Genomic DNA, 11,723 nt, shown 5'->3' on the forward strand with positions numbered 1-11,723 from the left:
ATCTTTGAAAGTTGTAAGTGTTGATGACTACAAGTCTAGATAATAAGCAATAAACACCATGTCCTCAAAGCAATTCAAAATCAAGAAATAACAATAAAAACATAAAAAGAAATATAAATTTCTTCTTATCTTAGGAAAGAAGGGGAAGGAATCACCTGCTCAATTCTCTTTGTTCTGTATCCATAACTGATGGCCTAAAGTCAAGTTTAACAAATATTAACTACTGGAAGTTATACAAACATGCTACCCAAACTGACATTCTCACAACTTTACATTTAGAAAGCTCTTTTAAAACTATACCAGGTTTCAGAAAGAACCCCATTTTAAGTTTGCACAGATGTTTAAGTCAGCTATTTGTTCAACAAAAAAAGAGTCAATAAAGTGTATTAGAAAGTATTTTATTAATAAGTTATTATAAAACAATATTCATTTCATGTACACAAATTAACTTTTTGGTGCAACAAGAGGAATATCTGAATGTTTCCCATCTATTTCTGTAACTGTCAAAATTACTTTTGTAAGACTGATATCTTCAAATTTAGAACCTATACATACATTTTTCTTAAGAATGCACACATTAGTACTTCCCCTACAACTGCACTATATCCTTGACAAATCCCCATTGGGAGGTACAGTAGTGACTGCAGGCATTTATCTTTGAAACAACTTTTCCTTATTTTCAGGTTTGGGAATGATATCACATCAAGTATGGAAAATAACTTTTTTCCTTAAGAATACATAAATTCACTTAAGAGATGTCTCCACAAGTTGAGAAAAACCCACTTCTTTAGCTCCTTCTGTCAAGACTCCATATCAATCTCAGCCACTTCATTCTTGCCCTGCAGTGCTGTTTCTATCAGGTTGTCTTCGCTTACATCTTCAATGTCTGCCAGATCAATAGGTGGTAAAGGGTTCCTCCAGTACTGGAAGGTGTTATACTGCCAAAATTCTTCACTGAGCTTTAGTGAAAAGGAGAGAGATGAAAGCACATCAGTGGTCTAGAAAAAGTTGAGGTTTTTCATGAAACCCATTTTTTGTTTTAAAAGCAAACTCACATAAGATTTTGCAGTCTTTAATTTTGCATCTTCAACAAATAAACTATTAATTCTGCCTAATCAAATGGGCTCAGCAAATCCATATTTTCATATTCATGAATTTGTGAAAGTATTTCTTGCTAGTAGTTTAAATTTAAAAGAATCTCTTCCAAGAGCTTCTCTTCCCAGAATTTCCTTCTATTTGTCAACCCAAAAATAATGCCTGAAGATGGTCTTAGAATTTTTTACCTTTCCATGAGGAAAACAATATAAAAAATACATAGACACATCTTAAAACTTACTTTTGGCCTCTGCCCTGAGGTTTGGAATTTTAATGGGTTAATTTTACATAGGCTAAAATATTTTGACAACCTTCTAAAAAACATTAGAATAAAAATATAGTAAACAACAAGAAAATCTGAAACTGATCATTTTATTAAACATACCAGTTTGTTCAAGACATGACTTTCAACTCAATAAACCAAAACTGATAAATCCAAGTGAGTGCGAGTCCTTTAAAAATTCAACAGCTTATTCTTCGATGCACGATACTGGATGCTTGCGGCTAGTGCACTGGGACAACCCAGAGGGATGGTATGGGGAGGGAGGAGGGAGGAGGGTTCAGAATGGGGAACACATGTATACCTGTGGCAGATTCATTTTGATATTTGGCAAAACTAATACAATTTTGTAAAGTTTAAAAATAAAATAAAATAAAAAAAAGAAAAGAAAAGAAAACCAGCTTGAACATCAAAAAAATAAAAAATAAAAAAATAAAAATAAAAATTCAACAGCTTATTCTTAAAGGCTATAAAACTGTTCCAAGTAACTATGAAGTTGATGTTCCAAAGAATTTCAAAATTGGCACAAAATTTCAAAAGCATCCCCTAAATACGTTGTGCATTGCTTATTGATTATATACAGATTTCCAAGGTGATCACTTTGAAGGTTAACACCTTTCCTCGATGGGTATCAATATATCTATATATTTAGTTTATTAAGTCGTGTCTGTACTTTAGGTTCATACTTGCTATAGCAGCAGTATCCAACAGAAATATAACAGAAGCCACATATATAATTTAAAAATTTCTGGTACCTTCAGTTAAAAAAAAAAAAAAAGTAAAAAGAAACATGTGAAATCAATCTTAAAATTTTACTTGACCTAGTAGAGCCAAAAACACCATCATTTCAAGATACAGTCAATATTTTTAAAAATTAATGTGATATTTTACATTTTTGTCATAGTAAAAGTTTAAAATCTGCCAGGTATTTTACACTTCCAGCACTATTCAGCGGAGAAGGCAGTGGCACCCCACTCCAGTACTCTTGCCTGGAAAATCCCATGGACGGAGGAGCCTGGTAGGCTGCAATCCATGGGGTCGCTAAGAGTCGGACACGACTGAGCGACTTCACTTTCATGCGTTGGAGAAGGAAATGGCAACCCACTGCAGTGTTCTTGCCTGGAGAATCCCAGGGACGGGGGAGCCTGGTGGGCTGCTGTCTGTGGGGTCGCACAGAGTCGGACACGACTGAAGTGACTTAGCATAGCATAGCATAGCATAGCACTATTCAGACTAGCCGCATTTCAATGCTCAATAGGCACATGTCGCTAGTTACTTAAATGGAGAGCACAGGACTTTTCAATAAGTTCATTCAGTGCCTTAGACACTAAGGCTTAGCGAATTAAGAGTCCCTCGGGAATTTCTTAACACTGGGATAAAAATTTAATAACCCAAACGATGCCAAGAAAAAATTTTTTAATAAGTCAACAGTTAAAAACAATGACCTATTTCTCTGTCTTTTGGAAAAAATCTATTGTTCAAATTACCTACTTATAAAACACAAATCAAAAAAGATCCCTTAACAAGGTCAGTATAACCTACTAGCTAAGAGCACAAACTTTGCCCACAGGACAGGTCTGCATTTATGTGATAACTCCACCACCCACTAACTCTCATCTTGACTGAAGTCTATTTCATTATAGATAAAAAAAGACTCTTCGCTCTTGTGCGAATTACGGTCTAGCACTGTAACTGCCAAATACAGCTAGTTATTATATCCCAAGAAGCCGATGAACCTGTATCATTATAAACTAAAATCATACCATTTCTGCTTTCTATTTAAAATATCAATTAATAACAGTAAAGGTCAGCACTGACAGAGTATTGAATCTGCATAAAGTGACTCTAACATGAGAAAATACATGAATATTCATTGAAGTAACACCTGGTTTTTAGTTCTCCAGCGAAGAAAATACCTGAAACAACTCAATAAATACTCGAGATTCTAGGACAGGAAACAGGTACCATCATTCTGCCTAGATTTCATCCTTCGTATAGAAAGGACATATTTGAGGAAATTCTTCCTAAATGAGATCCCAAGGATAAGGATAGGGACTTCAGCTCTGAGAACAACAGGAACAAGGAAGACATTTGCTGCAGGAACTGAAAAAGCTTTTTAACTTCTACATGTTTTTGCTATATCCTATTTTCCCTTGGCTGTAAGACTCTTAACACAAAAATCATGCATCTTTGGTGGCAGTGGAAAAAAAAAAGCTGAAGAAAATTAAGTTTGCACAAAGAAGCAGGTCAAGGAAAAGGACCAAAAAAAAGGAACATGAGGGTTCCTGGGAAAGAGAACAGGGGACTAGTCTTTATGAAGAAATCCCTCAAAACAAGTTTGTTCCCTGCTTCAGGCTTATAGTAAGTCCAGGAAGCAGAAAGCTTCTAGATGTAGTCACTGCTGTGGAAGAAGATCCAGGTTGCATCCAGGAGATTCTAAGCAGATGTCTGCTGTCAATTTACTAAAAAATTCCTTTGCCTACCTGCCATTTTCATTTCCCTGTTACCAATTTGTGGCATACTGCAGTCAGTATACTCTGGTAGGAAAGCCTAGGTATGGGTAGGGTAACAGAAACAGTCAAGTTCTCAGACTATACAGTACTTACCTCCATACCAAATAGGTCTGGATGACTATCATCCTAGATTTTTGTTTTTTTCAGGTTTTGCACATTGGTATGACATGATTTAACTGGAAATTGTAATTCTTTATTCTACTTTAAAACTAAGGGCTATCATTCAGTCTTAAGCTGACTTGAACATCTAAAAGCAGTTTGAATTTAAGTCTAAATAAGGTTAATTTTATAAATTCCAAGAATACCTGGGGTAGAAATGCTCATCATAATAATTATATCTAAAGGATAATTTCCAACGACCATGGAACAAGATCTTTCAAAACTACTCTCTTTTATTGGCAAAGCATTTGAGGTATAAGATATTTAGGACAATGGACAAATGTGCGGCAGATGATATGATGTAGTGGTTGAAGAGAACTTGCTTTAGTCTCAGCTCTTCATTTACTTCTTCCACCTGCAAAGCTCCTGGTTTCAACCCCTAAGTGCCAAAACACTGCCTGAATTCCTAAGATGAGACCAAAGCTGCCCAATAATACACAATGCCAGTCACAAACATTATTTAAAATTCTCTAATGGCCATAATTGAGAGTCCCTTGGACTGCAAGGAGATCCAACCAGTCCATCCTAAAGGAAATCAATCCTGAATATTCATGGGAAGGGCTGATGCTGAAGCTGAAACTCCAAGACTTTGGTCACCTGATTCGAAGAACTGTCATCTGAAAAGACCCTGATCCTGGGAAAGATTGAAGGCGAGAGGAGAAGGGGATGACAGAGGATGAAATGGTTGGATGGCATTACCGACTCAATGGACATGAGTTTGAGTAAACTCTGGGAGTTAGTGATGGACAGGGAGGCCTGGCGTGCTACAGTCCACGGGGTCGCAGAGTGGGACACCACTGAGCGACTGAACTGAACTGACTGAATGGCCATATTTTAAAAGTATATAATTTATTCAAGCCAGTATCTTCAAGTGATTTCAATGTTCTGTCAATATGAAATTTTTTGAAATCTAGTGTGTATTTTACACTTTGAGCACATTTCAGTTTGAACTAGTCACACCTCAGGTGTTGTGTCATAATTTGAGTGGCTGCCACACCTAAGACAACAGATCTAGACATCTTACGTGCCAATATGGGGCAGGCTCATTTCCCACGGAAGTGGAACTCTCCAAAGATCTTCATACATATGCCTGATGTTAAGAACCAGATTAATTTTCTAATCCTTTTTCATAGGATCAGACTTAACACTGCATTCAGTTCAGTTCAGTTCAATCGCTCAGTTGTGTCCGACTCTTTGCGACCCCATGAATTGCAGCATGCCAGGCCTTCCTGTCCATCACCAACTCCCAGAGTTCACTCAGACTCACATCCCCCACATCCAAGGACCGGTGGCTGCATGGGCACAGGAAGGCCTAGAGGAGCTATCCCACGCTGAAGGTCAGGCAGGGCGGTGGTGAGGAGATACCCCTCATCCAAGGTAAGGAGCAGCGGCTGCGCTTTGCTGGAGCTGCTGTGAAGAGATACCCCACGTCCAAGGTAAGAGAAACCCAAGTAAGACGGTAGGTGTTGCAAGAGGGCATCAGAGGGCAGACACACTGAAACCATACTCACAGGAAACTAGTCAATCTAATCACACTAGGATCACAGCCTTGTCTAACTCAATGAAACTGAGCCATGCCCATGGGGCAACCCAAGACGGGCGGGTCGTGGTGGAGAGATCTGACAGAATGTGGTCCACTGGAGAAGGGAATGGCAAACCACTCCAGTATTCTTGCCTTCAGAACCCTATGAACAGTATGAAAAGGCAAAATGATAGGATACTGAAAGAGGAACTCCCCAGGTCAGTAGGTGCCCAACATGCTACTGGAGATCAGTGGAGAAATAACTCAGAAAGAATGAAGGGATGGAGCCAAAGCAAAAACAATACCCAGTTTTGGATGTGACTGGTGATAGAAGCAAGGTCTGACGCTATAAAGTGCAATATTGCATAGGAACCTGGAATGTCAGGTCCATGAATCAAGGCCAATTAGAAGTGGTCAAACAAGAGATGGCAAGAGTGAATGTCGACATTCTAGGAATCGGCGAACTAAAATGGACTGGAATGGGTGAATTTAACACTGTGTTAATGCCTTTTCCCGAAATACGGAGGCCCTTCCTCTCAACCAAAAGAGCTGTGCCATCCCTTAAAGGACGTCCAACTGGTGGCTACTACACTGGTCACCCTCTTTAGAAAGAAATCGATCACGAATTCCAGAAAACAATCATCGTTAAACCGAGGCAGACGCAATACACCTTTCTCTGAACTTGATAGGGGAGCTTAACTTATCGCGGTTCACGGTCAAGTCTTCACCAAGCTCTCCCGTCTGTCATGGCCCACGCCCCTGCGTGGAACTCTTGGACAGCACAAGTGCTGAAGGTGCAAGGCCACGTGTATACCTCACCCAACGGTCTGTTTCCCTCTAGTTTAGCTTAGTGCTCTCTGCCCGTCGTAACGAACCAAGACGCTGCCCAAGGCCGGCTCTAGGGCCCTTGGTGTGTTGCTTGGGGAGCGGGGGGAGGAGGGGGAAGGGGGGTGTCAGCGTACATTCTTATGGGGAGGACCCCAGCTTTTCATCTTGGGCGGGAGTGTCGTGACAAACACGACTTTAGAGGGGGACGATTGGTTCCTTCCCGGGACGCGCAGTGCCGGGGAGAAAGGGTGACCCTTTCTCCCCGACCCCGGCCCCCGCACCTCGTCGAAGCGCCCAGCCCACCACCAGCCCCTACCTGGCGCGTTGCGGCCCCCCAGTCTCCCCGCTGGGGCTCTGCGCGCCCCGCCCCATCGTCGCCACCGCCTCTCGGGGGCCGGACACCCCGGGGCTCCACCCCCGGCCCGCGGGGCCGCACGGGCGGCTGCAGCAGCTGCGACTCCCCGGTCCGCAGGCCGCGGCCCTCACGCTCCGCGCCGCCCTGGGAGCTGGTATCCCCGTCGTCGCGGCGCTTGCTGGGCGAAACCGAAGGCTCAGCCATAGCCCCCGCGTCGATTTTACGCTTTCGGGGCAGCTCGGGGAAGCCGAGGGGCCGCCCGGGATATGAAGCCCCCGGCGGCGGTATCCAGAGCGGCGGCGGCGGCGGCTCTTCAGGAAAGTCGCAGAGCAGGAGCCGCTTCCAAGGCACGTGGAACGTCAGCGGCTCGGCCGCACGGCGCTTGGCCATGGGCCCCGAAGTCTCGGGCGGAGCCCGCCCGGCGCGGGAGGCCGAGTGCGGATACCTGTGGGGGCGAAAGGCGAGGGCGGAGCGCGCAGCGCGGGAGGGAAGCCGAGGACCGAGTCCAGGCGAGGCCGCCGCTGGAAAGTGCAGAGGGCGGAGGGGGCGGGGCAGCCGATCCGGCCCAGCTCGCGCGCGCAGCCCTCGCCGCCTCCGCCGCCGCCGCCGAGGTGCTGCCGGACGTTGGGGAGCAACCGCGAGGCGGCGGAGATTCGAACCTGCGCACAAATGTGCGCGCGCGCACTCGCGCAAGCCAGGCTGAGCCGCTGGTTGGTGAAGGCTCGCGGAGCGAGCTCCCGAGCGCCCCCGCGGCCGGAAGTGCGCGCCCTGGGGCGAGGCGGGCTTATTAAAGGCCCAGTGGCGTTGCAGAGGTTTCAGAGTAGCTGTGTTGCTTTCCGATTGAAGCTTGAAATGTTTGGCTTTTAAATTATGTGGGAAACGCAGCGTTCCTTGATTGCTCTGCGCGGTGGTCAGAAGTGAGATTCCAAAATCTTTCTTAGAGCAAAACTGTGTGTGTTGTCAAAGGACATGAGAGAAGAACAACCTTATTTTTAATAGTTAATAAAAACACTAGCCAAGTAAAGAAAAACGTGAGGAAGAAAATTATGTATAAGTGATTTAAAGGGAGAAACTACTGTGATCTTCTAGAGAAAGGTATGTAAGGAAAATAATTGTTCCCTGATTAGTAATTAATTATCCCACGCCCCTACACATCAAGGCTGTTTTGAGAAGTTAGGAGTAACCAATTGTTTATTATAGAAATATTATAAGTAAGGTAGTAAACAGTAGCTTTTCTGTTTGATCTTTGCATTTCCTCCCGTTTTCTCTCATCCCCAGTCCCCCTCCCCTCTGGCTGTTTGTTCTATCTATGACTGTTGGAGAAGGCAATGGCAACCCACTCCAGTACTCTTGCCTGGAGAATCCCAGGGACGGCGGAGCCTGGTGGGCTGCCGTCTCTGGGGTCGCACAGAGTCGGACACGACTGAAGGGCCTTAGCAGCAGCAGCAGCATGACTGTTTCTCTGTTATATTTGCTCATTTATTTTGTTTTTTAGATTCCACATATAAGTAAAATGATACCGTATTTATTTCTCTTATTTCACTTTGCAGAATAACCTTTAAATCCATCCATATTGTTGCAAAGGGCAAAATTTCATTCTTTTTCTGGCAGAATAACTTGCCGTTTATTATATATATATATATATATATATATGGATATATCACAGTCTGTTTATTCATTCACTTTCGGTGGACATGTAGGTTGTTTTCAGTTTGGGGCTGCTGAGAACATTTATGTGTAAGGCTTTGAATGGACATAATATCTCATGTATTCCATTGTAGTTTATCGCATTGGATTTCCCTAATGACTAATGATATTCAGGATTTTTTAAGTGCTCACTTACTATCTGTATGTTTTCTTCGATAAAATACTCAAATTTTACCCAATTTTAAAATCCGGTCATTTGCTTTATTTTCCTTATTTCATATTTTTATGCATGTAATTTCATTCATGTTAAATACAGTATCCCACCATATGAATCCATTTCATTGTTGATAAGCATTTGAGTTTTTTTCAAATTTTTAAAGATAGTGTACTGTTAACTACAAACAAAGCTAGTGGAGGTGATGGAATTCCAGTTGAGCTATTTCAAATCCTGAAAGATGATGCTGTGAAAGTGCTGCACTCAATATGCCAGCAAATATGGAAAACTCAGCAGTGGCCACAGGACTGGAAAAGGTCAGTTTTCATTCCAATACCAAAGAAAGGCAATGCCAAAGAATGCTCAAACTACTGCACATTGCACTCATCTCACACCTAGTAAAGTAATGCTCAAAATTCTCCAAGCCAGGCTTCACCAGTATGTGAACCGTGAACTTCCAGATGTTCAAGCTGGTTTTAGAAAAGGCGGAGGAACCAGAGATCAAATTGCCAACATCCGCTGGATCATCGAAAAAGGAAGAGAGTTCCAGAAAAACATCTTATTTCTGCTTTATTGACTATGCCAAAGCCTTTGACTATGTGGATCACAATCAACTGTGGAAAATTCTGAAAGAGATGGGAATACCAGACCACCTGACCTGCCTCTTGAGAAACCTATATGCAGGTCAGGAAGCAACAGTTAGAACTGGACATGGAACAACAGACTGGTTCCAAATAGGAAAAGGAGTTCGTCAAGGCTGTATATTGTCACCCTGCTTATTTAACTTCTATGCAGAGTACATCATGAGAAACGCTGGGCTGAAAGAAACACAAGCTGGAATCAAGATTGCCAGGAGAAATATCAATAACCTCAGATATGCCTCAAAGATGACACCACCTTTATGGCAGAAAGTGAAGAGGAACTAAAAAGCCTCTTGATGAAAGTGAAAGAGGAGAGTGAAAAAGTTGGCTTAAAGCTCAACATTCAGAAAACGAAGATCATGGCATCTGGTCCCATCACTTCATGGGAACTAGATGGGGAAACAGTGGAAACAGTGGCAGACTTTATTTTGCGGGGCTCCAAAATCACTGCAGATGGTGACTGCAGCCATGAAATTAAAAGATGCTTACTCCTTGGAAGGAAAGTTATGACCAACCTAGATAGCATATTAAAAAGCAGACATTACTTTTCCAACAAAGGTCCGTCTAGTCAAGGCTATTTCCAGTGGTCCATGTATGGATGTGAAAATTGGACTGTGAAGAGAGCTGAGCGCTGAAGAATTGATGCTTTTGAACTGCGTTGTTGGAGAAGACTCTTGAGAGTCCCTTGGACTGCAAGGAGATCCAACCAGTCCATTCTGAAGGAGATCAGTCCTGGGTGTTTTTTGGAAGGACTGATGCTAAAGCTGAAACTCCAATACTTTGGCCACCTCATGGGAAGAGTTGACTCATTGGAAAAGACTCTGATGCTGGGAGGGATTGGGGGCAGGAGGAGAAGGGGACGACAGAGGATGAGATGGCTGGATGGCATCACCGACTCGATGGCCACAAGTTTGGGTGAACTCGGGGAGTTCGTGATGGACAGGGAGGCCTGGCATGCTGCGATTCATGGGGTCACAGTCGGACACGACTGGGCGACAACCAAACTGAACTGAACATGTGTGTGTGCTCAGTCATGTCCAACTCTTAGATCCCTTAAACTATAGCCTGCCAGGCTCCTTTAGTCCATGGAATTTTCTGGGTAAGAATACTGGAGTGGGTTGCCATTTCTTCCTCCAGAGTATCTTTCCGACCCAGGGATCTAGCCCATGTCTCCGAGTCTCCTGCATTGGCAGGCAGATTCTTTGAGACATCGGGGAATCCCTGATACGAGCATGCTTCTTCATAATTTCTAAGGCGCATGTGCAATAATGTCTCTGCATGCATGTTTAGTTGCTCAGTCATGTCTGACTCTGTGCAATCCTATGGACTGTTGCCCACCAGGGTTCTCTGTCCATGGGATTTCCCAGGAAAGAATACTGTAGTGGGTTGCCAATTCCCCCTCTAGGAGATCTTCCCAAACTAGGGCTCGAACCCAGGTCTCCCGCGTCTCCTACATTGGCAGGCGATTCTTTACCACTGAGCCGCCTGTCTCTACAAAATGGAATTCCTGAGTAGTACAGCGTTATGTTTAACTTCACCTGGACTAGCTTCCTAAAGTGCTTTTTACAAGCTTATTCTAGTACAGGATTAAGACGCCTTTTTTGGCACATCCTCACCAGTAAACTTAGTATGGTCCTACCTGAGCAGTGTGATACATCTCATTGCGGCCTGTTTGTTATTCCCAAGTGAAACTGGACATTTTTTTACATAGTTTATGGGCCATTCCTGGAGCAGTAATTCTGGCTCTTTACTCTGCATGGTGTCTTGTTGAGTAAGTTCTAAACGTAAATGTGGTCTACATTATCAGTCTTTTCTTTCATTGTTTATAGTTTATGCTTCTTTTTTGTCTTAAGGCGTAGGCCTTTTCACCATCACCTCTGCTTCAAGACCACTCTCCCTGATCCCAGCCAGCCTCTGCTTGGCACAACTTGGATCTGTAGCTTTTTGTGAAGGGATTGTTAAATTATTTGCAGCTTTAAAAAGCTGATATGGTTGTTTTTTTCTGATTTGGAAGAGCTTCTTTTATATCCTGGAAAGCAATTTTCTTATGAATAATAGCTGTTGTAAATATTATATTTCCTCCCAGTATGTCTTGTATTTTTACTGTCTGATATCTTAATTTTAACATAGTCAAGTTTGTCAATGCTTTGTTTTCTGGTTTACACATACTACTTGTTAAGAAGTCCTTTCCTGTTCCAAGTTCTAGACATTTTATGGTTTTATATTTTTGCTTCCATATTTAAATCTTTCACCCATGTGGAAATGATTTGTGTGTATACAGCAGTCAACACATATGGAAATCACATTTACTTGTCCACTATGTGCTTTTACATATTCACATAGAGGCATACATCAGAGATATTGCAGATACCACTGCAATAAAGCTAATATCGCAATAAAGTGAGTCACACAAATATTTTGGTTTCCTAGGGCATATGAATGTTATGTTTACACTATACTGTCATCTAT

At 42.7% G+C, this 11,723-nt stretch overlaps 1 protein-coding gene across 1 annotated transcript; it reads right to left on the reverse strand.

Moving 5' to 3' along the window:
• Positions 1–381: 381 nt before the first annotated feature.
• Positions 382–7,191, reverse strand: C4H9orf40 (chromosome 4 C9orf40 homolog). Its single transcript, XM_055578321.1, has 2 exons — positions 6,714–7,191; positions 382–959 (listed from the first exon to the last, which is right to left on the reverse strand). The coding sequence occupies exons 1-2, from the start codon at positions 7,140–7,142 to the stop codon at positions 801–803; spliced, it is 588 nt and encodes a 195-aa protein (XP_055434296.1). The 5' UTR covers positions 7,143–7,191; the 3' UTR covers positions 382–800.
• Positions 7,192–11,723: the final 4,532 nt, after the last annotated feature.

The sequence above is a fragment of the Bubalus kerabau genome, chromosome 4, assembly GCF_029407905.1.
Source record: "Bubalus kerabau isolate K-KA32 ecotype Philippines breed swamp buffalo chromosome 4, PCC_UOA_SB_1v2, whole genome shotgun sequence".
NCBI classification, from domain to species: domain Eukaryota; kingdom Metazoa; phylum Chordata; class Mammalia; order Artiodactyla; family Bovidae; genus Bubalus; species Bubalus kerabau.